Consider the following 18,439-nt stretch of genomic DNA (forward strand, 5'->3'; position numbering starts at 1 on the left):
CCCCAAACCTACCATCAACAGTAAAAGCTGGCTATCTACTTTGCCATGTTCGCCCGTATATACCCAATCCCTTGAGATGCTACAAGTGCCAAAAGTATGGTCACTCTCAGACAACATGTAGAGGAAACCCAGTTTGTCCAAACTGTGGATCTTCCGATCATACTCAGTCTGAATGTTTGGCGACAGAAAAGACATGTCCCAACTGTAAAGGTAACCATCCTGCATATTCTAGAACTTGTGAGAGATGGAAAACTGAGAAACAAATTGTTAAATATAAGGTTGAGAACAAGGTAAGCTTTCAAGAAGCAAGGAAAATAATTGCTCCTACCATGCCCAAACATACCTATGCAAATGTTGCACAAAAACAACAAACAGTATCCACCCAAACTGAAGTTACTGTCCCCCCAAACATATCAATCTCTGACTGGGCTCGAGCTGTCCTCTCTCAGCAACAGTCCAGTAACCCCAAGCATTCAGATCAGGCAAGTAACACTCCTCTTACAATACCAGCGACATCTCCTACTCTACCGGAAGATCCAATATTAGAAATTCATGCCGAAGAAGAAGAAATGGACACTGGTCGGCCAGTTTTCCTAAAAAAAGATAAACAAAAATTGGAACGTCATAAACCAGTCACCTTCAAAACGCAGTCAGATACATCTCAAACAATTAAACACAAATAATGGCCTTCATTGTACAATGGAACTGCAGAGGCTTTCGTTGCAACACAGATGATATCCATAATCTAATTAACCAGTATTCTCCAGTTGCTCTCTGTCTCCAAGAAACTTACTTTACCTCGCAAATTTCTCCATCGATAAAGAACTACTGCCTTTATCAAAAAGATCGCAATACAGCAAATACTGCCCACGGTGGTGTAGCAATCCTGATAAATTCAAAGATCCCAACTAAGCATATCCCACTTTGAACTGAAATAGAAGCTGTTGCGGTTCGTATAACTCTCCATATTGCAATAACACTAGTCTCAATCTATTTACAGCCAAACCATACTTATTGTTTAAAAGAACTTGAAGACCTCCTCATACAGATACCTCCACCTCTCTGTATATTAGGGGACTTTAATGGGCACAACCCCCTATGGGGTGCTTCTAAATTGGATACACGTGGTCGACTCATTGAAAGACTTTTAGATGCACTAAACCTCACCATACTGAATACTGGCACGCACACTCACATTCAGCTCCCAACTGGACATACTTCAGCAATAGATCTTTCCATTTGTTCTCCAGTACTGGTCCCGACCATAGAGTGGTATGTTATAAACGATCCTATGGGCAGTGATCACTTCCCAATCGTATGCAAGGTATTGATAGCACAGACTCCTTTAACTAAACCCTGCAGGAAATGGAAATTTACAAGAGCAAACTGGGCAAAATTTCAGTCATCAATCTTTCGATGAGAAAAAAATCCGTCTCCACTGTATTGATGATGATGTGACAGATTACATCACGTCGCATCTCTTAAACGTGGCTAAAGATACAATACCATTATCAAATCCACTGGGTCGAAAGCACTATAATTATTGGTGGAATGAGGAATGCACCAAAGCAAAAGATAAAGCGTGGAATTTGTTTCGGCAATATCCAATCACAGCCAATCTGATAAATTATAAGAAAGTAAAGGCAAAAGCACACTTCATACAGAGGCAAGCCAAAAAAGAATCCTGGACCCGTTTTGCATCAACAATTAACAGAAATACTGACAGCAAATTAATCTGGAAAAAAATTAGACAGCTTTCTGGTAAATTTCCAACCATACCCTCTCCAGTCCTCTCCTGGAATGGGCGAGATTTAACTAGTCCCTCGGATATAGCTAACGCTTTGGGAAATACTTTTGCTGAGATCTCAGCAACATCAGTTTATACTACAACTTATACTTTCCAACTATACTACAGTATACTACAGTTTATACTTTCCAACGAATTAAAAACAGTCGAGAATGGTATTCTATTAACTTCCAAACTGCCCTCATTCTGCCATATAACAAACCTCTACAATATTCTGAATTATTGCATGCCATTAAAACAGCTCGTGATGGTGCCGCCGGACCAGATGGGATCTATTATATCATGCTGCAACATCTTGATGACAAAGCTTTGCGCCTCCTTCTGGTCTTTTACAACCGTATTTTTTTAGAAAAAACTTATCCAGCTTCTTGGCACCACTCTATTGTTTTGGCGTTCCTGAAGCCTGGAAAAGATCCAACCAATCCCCATAACTATAGACCTATATCTCTGTCAAGCTGCCTCAGCAAAATCCTTGAAAAAATTGTCCACAATAGACTCGTCTGGATCATAGAGTCACAACATCTCATGAGCAATAGTCAGCATGGCTTTCGACAAAACAGATCATGCTTAGATCTCACGATCAAGGCTGAATTTGCCATTCGCAATGTGTTCGTTAAACACGAGCATCTGGTAATGGTTACTATAGATATACAGAAAGCCTTTGACACCACCTGGCGACATGGCATACTTAGTGATCTTTATTCTCTCGGTCTACGGGGAAACCTTCCCATATTTGTACAGAACTTCCTATACACTAGATCGTTTCAAGTAAAATACCAAAATGACCTCTCTACAACTTTCATTCAGGAAGAAGGTGTTCCTCGGGGATCTGTGCTGAGTGCCACTCTTTTTGCTCCTAGAATCGAATCCATCACTAAACAGCTTCCAAACACAGTTGAGTCATATCTTTATGCAGATGACCTTTCCATTTCCTGTCATTCCCAAAGCATGAGATCAATTGAAAGGCAGCTTCAGATATCACTGAATAAAATACAACAATGGGCCAACCTTAATGGCTATCGACTCTCACAACAGAAAACAGTTGCTATCCATTTTTGTCGACAACGCAAACTCCATCTGGATCCTGAACTTCAAATTTCCAACTTCTCCATCCCAGTCAATAGTAACATCAGATTTCTAGGATTAATCCTTGACAACAAATTAAATTTCTTAGACCATATTAAAAATGTACGTACTTCCTGTTTAAAAAAGTTAAATATACTCAGAACTTTATCCGCCCTAACATGGGGTGCAGATCGCACCTCCTTACTTTGGCCATACAGGGCATTAATCCGATCCCGTCTTGATTATGGTGCTCCTGTCTATGATTCTGCCAGAGCAAGTGTTTTGCTCTGGCTTGATCCAGTTCAACACAGTGCTTTGAGGATTGCACTTGGAGCTTTCAGAACATCACCAGCACATAGCCTCTACATTGACGCTCATGAGCCCCCGTTAACACTACGTAGGAAAACACTGCTACTGAAGTATGCTGTCAAAATACAAAGTTGTGCCTCACATCCAATTCAGTCATACTTATTTAATCCACCATTAGAAAACTTCTACAGAAGTAAGCCTAGTATAGTAAAACCAGCTGGTCTTCGCCTTCTTGAACTGATGCAAGTTTGGAAAGTTTCCATTCATTCTGTACAAGAAGTAGTAACATGCACTCAACCACCATGGACTCTTACTCCTCTATCCACCTGTGACACTTACCTTTGCCAGTGGGGGAAAAATGTTCTTCAAGCATCAAATGTGAAACAACTTCATGCAATTCACACTCACAAATATTTTGACTTTTCTCCAATTTATACAGATGGCTCTAAATCTAACTCAAATGTTGAAGCAGCAGCAGTGTTCCTAAATACCACTATTTCAGCAGCCCTTCCACCTGAATTCAGTATATTCTCAGCAGAAGTATATGCAATTAAACTAGCCTTAGAAAATCTCTGTTCTGACTGCTCATTAAAATTTCTTATTTACACTGATTCCCTCAGCTCAATTATGGCATTATCTAACTCCACAGATAAAGTTCACCCTTTTCTAAATGAAATTAGAAGATTATTACTGCAGATTGAAGAGCACCACCAAATGATCACCTTCTGCTGGATTCCAGCACATTCTGGAATTTCTGGTAATGAACTGGCCGATAAAGCGGCAAAAAATCCATCTACCTTAGATTTAACCACTATCCCTGTTCCAGCATCAGACTACCCACAAATCATTCGTGATGCATGCCTAACAGAATGGACAGCACTCTGGCACTCTCAAACACATAACAAACTTTTTCAATTTAAACAGGATCCTAGAATTTGGCGTTCCAGTGTCCGTTCATTAAGACGAGAAGAGGTACTCCTTTCAAGATCAAGAATAGGCCATACACATTTGACTCACCTTCATTTACTCACAGGAGATGATCCACCACAGTGTCCACATTGTTTTCTAAATCTGACTGTGAAACACATTCTCATTGAATGCCCACACTATAATCAAGACAGAAATACAACCCTGCTATCTTCGCAAACCAATAACTCTAGAGAATGTCATTGGTGACAATGCAAATATCCCTGAATTTTTTAACTTTCTGAAGAAAATTGGAGTTTTTAGTCATTTCTGATTTTTGCCTCTTCTAACATAAGAAATTCTCATATATTATTACAATAAAGGAATAGGCGCATTATAGGCAAAGCAGCTTATGCGCCAGAAAACCCCCACAACAACAACAGCAGCACCACCTATGACTGCAGTCACCTACCTCAGCCTTCTACCTTCCTCCTCTCTTTCCCTCCCTCGTCACTCTTCGCACGTACTTGTAAACCCCCCCCTCCTCCGTGACCTTATGTACTTAAAGGTCAGCCACACACATAAAAACCGCCTATTTCCAGTGCTCAATTAGTTGACAAAGGCTACATACAGTAACCGAAAGCCTCTATGTTATTAGAGAAAAGGCCTTGGGTTTTGGGTTGCATAATCATTCAAGAAATATTATTGCTTCAACTAAAAAAAACTGATAACATTTATTATATAACAATAAAATGTCTTCTATGTCAGCGTTTCCCAAACTGGGATCCACAGACCCCTAGGAGTCCATAGACCAGTTCCAGGGAGTCTGGGAAATGGACTCTCTGGAACTGGTCAAATGATTTGTTCTGTGTGTAGCAAATTGATGAAAGTTATTATTATATATTTATGTAAAAATACAAATAAAGTTGTTGTTTTAAACTTAAAACTTTGAATTTTCTTTTCAGAAAACCAAGTATTCACACACACACACACACACACACACACACACACACACACACACACACACACACACACACACACACACACATATATAAACTGCATGAAGCTATGCATCCATCGTGCCAACAAGGAACTGTTCTAGTAGTGGACGGTCAGTAATGGTATGGGGTGTGTTCAACTGCCACATGTTGGGACCTCTGGTACATCTAGATGCATCTAGGGTCTGCAACCTTTTTTGATTTTTGTAGGGGTCTGTAGATCTCAGTAGTTTGGGAACTACTGTTGTATGTTATGTTCTTTATTTGTGCTAAATTTAATATATGTTATATCTTGAACATCTGTGCCGTGTGTCAGTTATCATTTTCTGTTTTACTGTGTATATTCTCTCGCTTAGTAATAAAGTTTTTTTCACTTGGTCAGTGCAAGCAAGAAATTACTATGTATCCAACTCCCGACCTCACAGAGCTCTTCAGTCAAATTTCTTGTTTATACTCCGGGACGACCACACAATCAGAGGAGCTCTCAAGATAGAGAGAATACAAGAAACAGCACCACATTTAGCAGCCACAGGCTTGATTGTGCGAAATAACATTCCCCCAGTAAAACAAAAGAAGAGTTAGGGAGTAAATCTATTTTTCAGTGGGGTATATCTTTTTATTGCAGCTCAGAACAGGAAATACAGACTTCAAACAGCCTATGACCATTGATGGTGAATTTTATTTGGCTTGTGTACTAAAAGTTAGAAAATATTGCAGTTTTGTGAACAATACACATTTCAAAATACAATCAGTTATTCATAGCGGATGATTTTTTTTTCTTCTTTTGTGCACCAGTTTTCAAAGTTTATAATGCAGCTATCAATAGAAATATTTTCTTGAAATTTCGTTATAAGATTAGATATACATCCAGGAAATGTGTTGTTCAGATATTGTTCCCTAAAAACAATTCAAATGAAAAAAACTTTTTTTCTTTTCTTTTTTTTTATCGAATACACATTTGATCAGTTTTTTCCTGTTTCCAGTGTGGCTTCCAACAATGAATTTCCTTGATTTTGTGTTAGTAGATACAATACACATTGAAGAAAGGAATATGGTCTTTTTTCTTTTTTCAAAAATGATTGTTGCAGATTCTTTCATTGTTTCTTATGGCAACAAACAGTTGTGTGCATTTTTTTTTTTTTTTTTGCCTTTTCGATAAAGCTTTAGAAGAGCTGTGACGCAATGCCGGAGCATTCTCATGCCAACGTAAATGTAATTGCAAACAGAGGCACATGCTAAAAAAAGAAAACAAATAGAGTATCTATTTCATGAATGTTTTTGTCTTTTGCATGAAAATGAATAGAAACTTCTGAAATTTTAAGCAGGAAAATTCAAGAAAAAAAGTTCTGGTTCCAGCTATACAGTTTCAGCTCTGTGGATATTATAAAAATTATAGAATTTATTAGTTGAAATTTGATCTGGGTAGATATCTACTGTACAGGATGCAACCAGCATTATAATTGCCTTTACAAAAGCAAAAGCCCTTCCCTTTGCCCTTGTCAGTAGTTCAATGTTTAAATTTACATCAAGAATGTCTGATTCTGGACGTAGTACAGTAACTGAATGCATACCCTTTATTTTTTTTAAAGAATAAATACTTTAAATAAAACAAAGTATGCATGTACAGAAACATTAAAGATTGCATACATTTAGACAAAAGCAAAACTACTCTGTTTTGCTTTAACAGATTAACATAAGGAGCTTTTGGTTTAAACCAGTTCAAAATCATATATGACATTAGCATGTTTTTTTTTTTCCAGGAACTTGCTAGAGGACTGTTTCTTTTCTTCCCCCCCAATTCCTTTTAAGCTTTGCAGTTAGATATTCCATGAAAATTATCTCATTTAAAAGATTTGAAATTTTTTTCCATCCAGAAAATTAATGCTGATTTAACAAACTACTCTGGAACAATGTGTGCTTTGGTTTTTTTTTTTTTTTAATCATGAAATTATTTAATGATGCTGTTTGTTGTTGTTGTTTGTTATTTGGTTTTTAGGAGCATTAGCAACTAAGGCCATATTGCTCCGGGATATGCGGTGGTCATTCCCTGACCTTTCCGCATTCTCCGTATTTGGTGGTGACGGGCTCGAACCCCGGTTTAATCAAGAAGCATGTGCTACGCACTGCTGCTGCTCCTTCCCACCTGGCTACGGAGGTGCCATTTAATGATGCCTGGAACTTGTATTTTTCTTTAGAAATATACTATATTTTTGTTTTATTTTTATAACTAACATACTTGTGATTATTCATACACAGTATTTCAAAAATTCCACCTACTTCCTATATTTCAAACACACCACAATAAAGTTTTATTGCAGCTTGTTCACTTCAGTTAATAACATGAAATATGCTTTAGTTTGTTGCAAAATTGAAAAGTTTTTTGGACATAAAGGAAATGTCACATCACTAGTTTAAAACTAAAAGTAAACATATCTAACAATCTGTCACATTTTCTCTGTTGAGGATACTGTTACAAGCACAATGTTGCTTTAATGAGATAATTGCCAAATTCTTTTACATAAACATATTAATTGGAAAGCAGTCATTCATATATAGCTCTGTTATATGATCTGTTAGCTATCTGTTTCTGGAGATTTTTTCGATATTTATTTTCTGCAGTGCAATTTAGATAATTTTTCATAATGTGTTTAATTCTAGGTAAACGGGTTGAAAATATAGCAAAGAAGTGGGAAGTACTATGCCATGAACTAATACATAGACAACCATCAGTGTTAATGTTGGATGATTTAGATGCAGTTGCTAGTGCCCCAGCTAGTCCTGAACAAGAGGCAGGTCCTGATGGACAATATTTTGCAAAAGTTGCACAAAGTGAGTCTCTTTTTTTTTTTTTCTTTTTCTTTTTTTTTTTTATGTTATTTACTTTATATTTAAACATATATAGCCATGACAGCAGTAAATGGACAAAACTTTAAATTTTGGGCAAAATTCATTTGAGCATATGTGTTATAGAATTGTCTACAAGATAAGTGAATTATATGCCAAAAGGTTGAAATGAAGGAAGACACTAAGTTTGAAAATGAACTGCTGAATTTGAAGAGAATGATGAGAATGCATTACTGTCCATTTTTTTTCCCACCTAGATCCACCCAGGAAAACATTGCGTATGCCTGAGTTTCCCTAGTAGTTGTAATAGTCTAAAAACAACCTTGGCATGCTACAAAAAATTATAATTACAAATTGTTTGCTGTTGATGAAAAGAGTTAATGATCAGCAACCTAAGGTGCCAGTGGGTGGCTTGTTCGCAGAAATCAGCTGACCAACTAATTAAGTGCAGAACAAAATAAGTAAAATAAAAATAACTTCAAATAAATTTAAAAGAAAAAAATTAGGTATCTTAAAATAATAAAAATAGTAAAAAAGAATAGTACACTGGAAGCTAATTTTAATTTTTAAACCATCCACAACGAACTTTGTGTAAAGAAATCAGTGATTTGAAACTTAAGTTACGGTCCATGTTTATGAATCAAAGATGTATTAACCCATGATTATATGTCTTAGTATATGCAAATGTATGCACATAAGGTCACACCCATTGATTGATGCCTTATCACAGCAGAACCATTTGCATATGTCAATTAAGCTGAGAACTATGCCATTTGGATTGTATACCTATGTCAGGGTCACCCATAATGGGGAGAACAAAGCTATGACACCAGACTAAGTTGATACAAAATTTGCCAACTCACACTGGACCAGCATGGCAGATTATGGTCCTGACACAACAAAATAAAGAGCTCTCATTCCCCGGAGGTCTGTGAGCTACTACCTACACCAACAGAAAGACCAGCTCTAAGAATCACCCTCTGCCAATTGAGCAGAGGGTGATAAAGTCCAGAGGCAGCCTGATTGAGACCAGGCTCAATCAGCTGCCTTTGTACTTAAGACACTGGAATGCTTAACATTCGATCTGTGAGTACAAACTTAGTCCTAGGAGAACTATTACTGGAGCTGAAAAACATCAACTGGGACATCATTGGTTTATATAAAATTGAAAAAAAAAAAGGTGAAGATCTGGTTAAGCTAGAAGATGGACATTGGCTGTACTACAAAGGAACAAATAATGGAAGGTGTGGTGGAATTGGGTTCCAGAACAACAAAAGACTAACAGATTCAACCATAAAAGTATAAAATATTACCAAAAGAATTGCTTGCTATTCTGTTAAGCTAAATAGTCACTATTCTCTTCAAATTATTCAAGCTTATGCTCCAAGTAGCCATAGTGATGATGAAGTTGAAGAATTTTATGAAGATGTATTGTGTCATTACAAGCAGGACAAATACCACTATAAAATTGTAATGAGAGATTTCATTGCAAGGATTGGTAATATCCGAAATGGGGAAAGATCTGTCGGCCCATATGCAACTGGAAAAATAGACAATAGAGGCAGTCTACTTATTGAATTTGTCGAGAAACAAAATTTGTTCATCAACTCATTCTTCAAGAAAAAGGCCCAATGGACATGGAAGAGCCCTCTTGGAAATACCAGCGAAATTGATACAAACAATAAAACAATATTCACTGACTGCTCGGTCTTGAACCATCAGTAATTGATGGTTCAAGACTGAGCCAACTATTGAAAAATCATAACTTTGAACTAGAACTGCCCAATTGTTTTCATGTGCTGTAAGACCTTCCTGACACAGATATTTCAACCAATAATGACAGTCATTGAGACTATTGTAGACACTGCCTCTGCTCTAGCACCTACTGTAAAACTAGAAAAACCAACCAGAGTACCAAAAGAAACAATTGTCATGATGAAAAAGAGATGAAAAATGAAGCAAAGTGGCAACATAAGAAACAAGATAGAATATGTAGAAATATGCAAGACCATAAGAAAATGCATAAAAGAAGAAATGCACAAGTTCAATGTCGATCTCGTCAGAAGAACACTAGAAGAAAATTAAGGGTTATAGAAAGCAAAACTAAAAATAGTTACAAGAGCCAAATGTTTGCTTTTAAGCTTGAGGATGACACAACAAAAACTTGACAACAAATACTAAAATGAGTGGAAAAATTTTATCCAAATCTTTATAAGGATGAAGGAAAACAACTGGATCTAACATCAGATGCAGAAACTGTACCAGTAATTTTGGTGAAGAAGTAGAAGATGCTATTAAATCAATGAAAAATGGTAAAGCAGCAGGACCCGATAAAGTCACTGTTGACATGTTGAGAGCTGGAGGCCAGCCGGTATGTAAAGCTCTAGCCAAACAATTTTCAAAATGCCTTCTACTTAACAAAGTACCTGTAGCATGGAAAAATGCAGAAGCCATCCTACTGCACAAAAAAGGTGACAAGGCAGATTAAAAAACTACCAAACAGTAAGCCTATTGCCAGTTATCTTCAAGGTTTTCACAAAGATATTTTCAAGAATAGACACATTACTTTATATGACACAACCCAAAGGACAAGCAGGTTTCAGAAGTGGCTTTAGTACAATGGATCACATCTAAACAGTGCAGCAAGTTATAGAGTAGCACAATGAATATAACCTTCCATTATGTACTTTCCTTGACTATGAAAAAGCATTTGACTCAGTCACAAAACAGGCAATAATCAGCACCCTAATCAACCAAGCTGTAGACAGCTTACATCAATATTTTCCATTCGATGTAAGAAAAGGTGACTAGATCAGCATAGGAAAAGGTGTCCGATAAGGAGAGAGAATCCCCAAAAACTATTTTACACCTGTTTAGAAGAAATTTTTTGAAAACTAAATTGGGATAATAGAGGATTCAAAATAAATGGAGATTACCTGAATCACTTACGGTTTTGCAGATGATAACATTATCTTTGCTAGTAATCTGGAAGAACTGCAGCAAAATATTCAACTGCAGCATGAAAGCAAGAAGTTCAGTTTGGGGATAACATCAAGAAAACACAGGTTATGTTCAACAAATTTACCAGACCAAAGAAAATCATGGCTGATGGACAAGAACTAGACTTAGAAAGGTATGCTTACTTTGGACAAGAAATTTCAACAGATGAAAACATCATGATGGAAATTGAGCTCCACTTAAAATTGGGATGGCGAGCATTTGGAAAGCTTAATATGTATTCAAGACAAACATGCCACTCTGTCTCAACCAAAACGTTTTTGCTCAATGTACCCTTCCTGTCCTGACATGGACATTGAATACTAAAGCTTCACAAAGACTGTGGGTCACACAAAGAAGTATAGAGCACCAAATGGAATGGATACCATTTGACTCTAAATGCCCAAGAAAAAGATCAAAGATGAGGTGGATCGATGAAATTTGCTAGTGTACAATGGCAACAGAAATCACAAGACTGCAGTTGCTGGAAACGCATTGAGGAGAGGCCTTCATCCTTCAGTGGATCAACAGTGGCTTAAAATGATGATGATACACAAAGATGTATAAGCTGCTCTCTCATGGAACCGCCATTGCAATTTGATTTTCATTTTCATTTAGAATTTTGAATTAACTCATCATATATTGATCTGCAATCAAAAAACAGTTGCTGATTACTGATCTAAACAGTTAGTTGTTCTTTAGACTCAGTTTCACTAAGCTTTGTTATTCCATGTATTTGTTACAAACTGTTATAAGTATCATAACTTAGTATTCCTCTTCCTATATTGCAACCATATACTTCAACCAGACTCTTCTGTTACATATGTGAGCTTGTTACATTAGTATATTTCTTATACATATGTGAGCCATTTACATGTTTTTATTGTTTCCTTTTTTTTTTTAATGAATTTTTGAAGGTTATAGGAATTTTCCTGTCTTCTTTTGTTGATTAAGTTTGTTTTAGGTATTTTCTGAAATACTAAAGACAATATAAATTTTGATTTGTCTGTACTATGTACACTATGACCAAAAGGGTTGAAATGCTCCTCCATGAATATTGTATTGTATACTGTGATAGAAGTCTCCCAGACGTTCAGCCCAACCATACCACTATGGATCTCATGTGCATGCCTATGCAGTAGTACATTACAAGCTAGTATGGTTAAGAATTGAAACTCGATGGGAGTTGGATGTCACAGCACTAACCTTTCTGTATATATAAATGCAGCTTATCTGGCCCTCTCAAAATCTGTCCTATAACCTGGTCGTGAAACGGCAATCCCCAAATCCAGTGTGTATAACATTTTAAAGCATGCAAAATGGAAAAGGTACATTCCAAGATTAGTGCAGGCCCTGAAAGAAGATGATCCTGATCGTAGTGTTGAATTTTCAGTGTGGTTTTTAAGAAAATCTGCAGAGGATGCTCTGTTTGCCAATAAGATTGTTTGGAGTGATGAGGCAGCATTCTAGTTCAATGGTACAATTAATCACCACAATTGTTACTGGGCAACTGAGAATCTAAACTTTACTGAGAAACAACATGTGAATTTACCGGGCATTACAGTGTGGTGTGGATTATCAACCTGGGTTTGATTGGACCATTCTTTTTTCATGAAACTGTTACTGGTGTGCTGTTTACCTCAACTTGCTTCAGGAATTAATCGTCCCACACATTCGTGAGCTATTTGAGGTTGATGACACAATGTATAGGTGATAACTGCTATAATGCAGAAGCATACCAGTGTTTGTTGGTTTACAATAGATGTTAAATTGGATTTTATTGAAGTCCTGAGTAAGCATGAAATTAGAAAATTTAATGACTTAGTATCCGTATTTTCCTTTTCCAATGTAAAATTGAGTATGGAATGAATATTATTAAACAAATGTAAAATGTCTTGGATAGTGCTATCAGTAATAACAAGATCATCATCTAAATACATCCCATGTAGTAGTAGTAGCATGTGATGCAAGAAAGCAAGTGTATGAGCTTATGCAGCATCAGCCAAAAAAAAAAAAAAATTTACAAAACAAATCTGTCTAAGTGTTTGTCCAGTTCCTCCTTAAATTTATTTAACCTGTCAACTTCCACAATGACAGATGGAAGTTTGTTCCAGCATTTAACCACCCGCTGGCTAAAGACAAATTTCCGCACATCTATTCTACATCTGTCTTTCCTCAATTAGAATTTATGCCCCCTTAGGTTTGTAATCTGAACAAGTGGAAGAATCCCATCAGAAGTCAGTGTGCTCAACCCATTTAAGGCCTTATACACCTCAATCAGATCACCTTGCAGGTGCCTAGTCTCCAGCCGCTGCAATTTGCAGAACTTAAGCCTCTCTTGGTAAGAGAATCCCTTCATTCCCCTCACCAATCTTGTTGCCCTTCTCTGTAAATCCTCAAGCAAATCCTCATTCTTCCTAAAATGAGGCCTCCAGGCCTTATGCAGTACTCAAGGCGTGGCCTGACCATTGTCTAATACAGAGGGACAATCACCTCCTTTTCCTGCTAGCAAAATTCCTATATATCATTGACAAAACCCCATAACCTGCCCTGGCAGCCTGTCTGCATTGCTCAGAAAACTTTTATCTGACTGCACAATTACTCCCAGGTCTTTTTCATTTTCTACTACATTTAAGTGTAGTACTACACAGTTGGTACGTTTCTCTGGGGTTACTTCTACCCATATGCAGTACTTTGCATTTGTGAAAGTTCAACTTCAGTTGCCACATCTGAGCCCATCTGCCCAAATTTTCTAGTTCCTGTTGCAGTAGCACACTGCCATTACTGTCATTAACAACCCTGCCAACCTTTGTATCATCTGCAAACTTCGATCACTATGTTATGTGATACAGGGTAGAAAAGGTGTCAAATGTATGTGCTCAATCAATGAGGGATAGACCAGCAATATTAATCTACTTAGACTTCATCCCATTGGCAAACCAAAAATTTTTTGTATACTTTGTCTCGAAAGTTGGTATAGTTTCCTTCATATAAAAATGTTAAATTGAGTGAAAGGTTTCTTTAATGGGAAGCTTCATATAATTAATCAGTATAGAGTTATTATTTAACATATCCCAAAGTATATCTAATGTGTATTCAACATTTACATTCGTATATAATGAAATAACATCCAGCACGTGGAAGAGCCCTTATGTATGCAGGCTTGTCCGCGTCCACTTTGATTGGGCATTTCTGTAAGAAACAATGAGCTGGATAGGAAAACCGGTCTTGTGCAATTTTACCTGACTGAAAAGTGCTGGAATATTGTATGTTCTGGCCTTCAGTTCCTTTAACTGAGATGTAGTAATGTAGTCTTTTTTTTTTTGATACATTTTATTGTACCGATTGACCAAATTGGTAAAAAGTGCCAGGTCTACTTCAAAATAAGTGGAGGTATCCAATATAATTGAATCTAACTTATTTATACAATTATTTTTGTATATAACTGTATCTCCTTTATCTGCTCTCTGAATAATAATGTCTTTATTTTCCCGAAGTTCATGTGGTCTGGAAGCCTCATTTTAGGAAGGATGTAGAGTTGCCAGTACGAGTAGAGAGAAGGGCAACAAGACTGGTGAAGGGAACAGGGGGGGGGGGGGGGCGCTTAGGGCTTACAATACCAGGATCCCCGTCATTTTTTTCCAGTATTGAAATAGCGGTATTGATACAAAAAAATACCGGTTTTTCGGTACTAATTTTAAAAAAATAATTGTTTATAATTTAATCACATAAAGGTTATAAAATCACCTTTATGTGATTATGACTTTATCTCTACTTGCAAATGTTCGATAAATCATCGATAGGATACCATCAACATTGCAACCTGTCCACAATTCTCGGACAACTTCTTGTCTGACTGTATCGTAACTCCTAAGTCCTGTTCCTCCACTTCTGACTTTAGTTCAACTCCACCAAGTGTATAAGTTATTTTGGGGTTGCTGTTCCCCAGGTGTAAGGCCTTGCTGCATTTTGCTGAATTAAAGCATAGCTGCCACTTTTCTGACCACCCCGGAAGTCTATCTAGGTCACTCTGAAGAAGCTCTGCTTGGCGGCGATCATTAACTACTCTACTGATCTTTACATCATGTGCAAGTTTATACCTCACGCCCTCCATCCCTTCATGGATGTCATTTAAGATAATCAAAAACAACAGTGGTCCCAATACTTGATCCTTGGGGAACCCCACTACTTACATTAACCCAATCTGAGGAATAACCATTTATCACAACCCTCTGCCTGGTGCCCTCAAGCCATCGTGCTATCCATCTAAGGATTTTCCCTATGATTCCAGCCTGCTCCAACGTATACAGTAACCACTCATGTGGGACTGGGTCAAATGCTTTGCTGAAATCCAAATAAACAATGTCGAAATTATTCCCTAAATCCAGCTCACGAGTGACCTGTCAAAATGGCTAACCAGATTTGTTAAACATGATTTTCCCTTTACAAAACCATGCTGTGTATCCTACAGAATTCCATTTCCATCTAAATGATCCTGAATCCCACCCTTGATCATTGCCTCCATGATTTTCCCTACTACTGAAGTTAGACTGGCCGGTCAGTAATTTCCTATTACACTCCTATAACCGCCTTTATGTTCCAATTTACACCAATCCAACAGAATCTCTCCTCTCCAGTGATGCTCTCATAACTAGCCTTAATGGTTCAATGCACTCACTTGCCACCTCCTTTAAGATTATAGGGTATATGCCATCAACCACAAGGAGCCTTACTTGCCTGTAGGTACAAAAGTTCTCATTAAATAATCATTTGAAATTTCAACATCAGTAATTACATTTTTTTCAACTTCACTTCCATAATATCTCATTGACACAAAGGTTTTTTTTATGTAAATATCGATTAAAAGTAACTGTTGAGTTCATCTGCAACTTTCATTATCTAATACTAATCGACATCCATTACATAAGGGTCCAATTTGATTTGTCCTTTTGTTCTTTGCATTTATATATGTGAAGAATTCCTTAATTCCACTCTTTGCTCTCTTCTTTATTCCTTATCCCTACTCTTTGCTCTCTCCGAGACTCTGTAAAGATACTATAGTGAAAATTATACTTCGCTTAACAAAACATCTTTCTCCTTCAGAAAATGATGAACATAATTCAACCATGGAAGACCAACATGGAACAGAACATCAGTGTTCCACAAATTCTTTCCGAAAATAAGAAGTTGCCTGACTCCAGTGAGATTTTAAAAGATGAACTTGAGTCGGAAATTAATGAAATACTTAACTATTTTTGCTAAAAAAGTTCAAAGCCTAGAAAATATGGACTGCGATCATCTACAATTATCTCAGTACAATAGTACCAGAATAGAATCCGAATGGGCGTTTTCTGCCACTAGTCAAATGCTGTATGTACCAAAATTAGATCCATTTTAAATGAACATACCATTGATTGCTTATGTTTCTTAAGAGCTCACTTTATTCGGACAGGTAGTGTGGATGCTTAAACATCACTAAACAATAACTGTATTTTAACGATTTTTTTCAGAATATTTATTATTGCAATAAAAGTTTATTTAAAACATGAATTCAAGTAATTACAGTACTTTAATTGTCATCAAAATTGATTGAGAAAAACGTTTGTTTTTGGAATACCGGTATCCCGGTTTCATAAATTAAAAATACCGAAATGCCAGTATTAAGATTTTGACCGGTATTGTAAGCCCTAGGTGCGCTTATGAAGAAAGGCTTAAGTTCTGCAAATTGCAGCTTCTGGAGACAAGGCACCTGCGAGGCAATCTGATTAAGGTGTATAAGGCCGCAAATGGATTGAGCAGGCTTAATGCTGATGGGAATCTTCCTCTTGCTCAGATTACAAACCTGGGAGGGGGGGGGGGGCATAGATTCAAACTGAGAAAAGACAGTTGTAGAATAGATGTGTGTGGAAGTTTGCCTTTAGCCAGCAGATAGTTGATTGCTGGAACAAACTTCCATCTGTTGTTCTGGAATTTGATAGCTTAAACAAATTCGAGGCAGAACTAGACAAACATTTGGAATGAATGGATCAGTGAAATGGGAAAGAGTTTTTTTTTTTTTTGGCTGATGCCATATAAGCTTGCTTTTTGTATCATGTACCTCTACTAATGCTAAAGCTAAACTTTCATGTCTATTCAACTTAGGAAGTCACGTTTCTTTTATGTTATTCACCACTTGGTTAACTTGTTGAATAAATAAATCTTTTTGTGGAACATTACAAAGTCCAAATTAAATATCTATTATGAACTGTTTTTTTAGGTAGCTTGTGAGGTGGTAAATTATAATCTAATCCCTTGGATAAAAAGTGAAATCTGGTACTGCAATAGCGTATATGAGGAAAGATTTGTAACCTGTTGATATGTAGGAACATTGTACGTTGGGCAAAGGGATGTTCAAGAACTAGCTGAAACATTCTGATTGTGCATTAACACATTATACGCATGTGGGGGGGATCATCAATGAACTCGTATGCACTTAGTGCAAAGCTCGTGACAGTGTGTTTGAACTCATATCAACCTGTCCTGATACGCCTGATAATGTATTCAATTTGTTAACGTGTCTGTTTTTTATTTCTGTGGCCTGTGCTTCACGTCTCAAATCTATGGAGGCCTTCAATACAGACCAATCATTTTGGTGTAGATAATTTTTTAATTTGTCGCAAAGTTTCCTAACCTGGGAAAGGTATTTTTGTTTGTTAGAATACCGAGATTTTAAAGAAAGTTTAACTATATTGCGTGGTGGCAAGTGCTAGTTGCTTTATGCCTGAAATTTTATGATTTAAATTTACCCTGGCAAACTTTGGAACAATGTTGTTTTGAAGGCAGTATTTTAGGAAATAAATGTGGTAACTTTAGGCCGAGTATTTTAGTGTTAATCTAATGCAATTTTGCACTAATCTGTTCAAAAAATCCCCCATAATTGTGTGCATTGATAGGTTATGCTTGGAGAGGAAGGAAGTGAATGAAATAGTGAATAAGAGTTTAAAATGTGAATATGATAGTATAAACCAGAGCTATGATGCTCAATACATTCTACATTGATTTCAATATTTGTATACGAATAAGAGAAATTTAGCTCAATGTGATATATAGAACACTTCCATATGATAATCTCCAGAAATTAAAATGAACAAAACATTAACACAAAATGATTACATAAAAAAATAAATTGAAAACAATTATAAAATCAATTGAACACAATTTTAAAAATAATAAAAAAAAACATTTAACGTATATTTTAAAAACTATTTTCCTTCCTGAAGCTGACACGCTTTTCAACCGTATATTGTGATCACAGGAATGAAAATTACCGAGTGTGTGAGTATGAATCTTAGAGATTATTAATCTTTGTGCATGCACGTAAAAGACCACAAATCAGAGATTAGATATGGCCGGTGAACATTAATAGAATTCTCATGTATTTTAATTTCGACGGTTTCTGCAATTAGTCTTGTATAATTATGTTGGACACTAAGTATTTTGGCATCGTTGAATAAAAATATATGTTTTTCATTAA

At 36.6% G+C, this 18,439-nt stretch overlaps 1 protein-coding gene across 2 annotated transcripts in view; it reads left to right on the forward strand.

The window, feature by feature from the left end:
- Window positions 1–18,439, forward strand: part of LOC150090664 (peroxisomal ATPase PEX1-like) — a 311,554-nt gene that overhangs the window by 184,847 nt on the left and 108,268 nt on the right. For both annotated transcript variants that reach the window (XM_090379348.1, XM_090379356.1), the window contains exon 10: window positions 7,744–7,914. In XM_090379348.1, the coding sequence (XP_090235474.1) occupies window positions 7,744–7,914 (171 nt within the window). The remainder of the gene's footprint in view (window positions 1–7,743; window positions 7,915–18,439) is intronic.

Source organism: Mastigoproctus giganteus, chromosome 1, assembly GCF_048544385.1.
Source record: "Mastigoproctus giganteus isolate SK-2022 chromosome 1, ASM4854438v1, whole genome shotgun sequence".
Classification (NCBI taxonomy): domain Eukaryota; kingdom Metazoa; phylum Arthropoda; class Arachnida; order Uropygi; family Thelyphonidae; genus Mastigoproctus; species Mastigoproctus giganteus.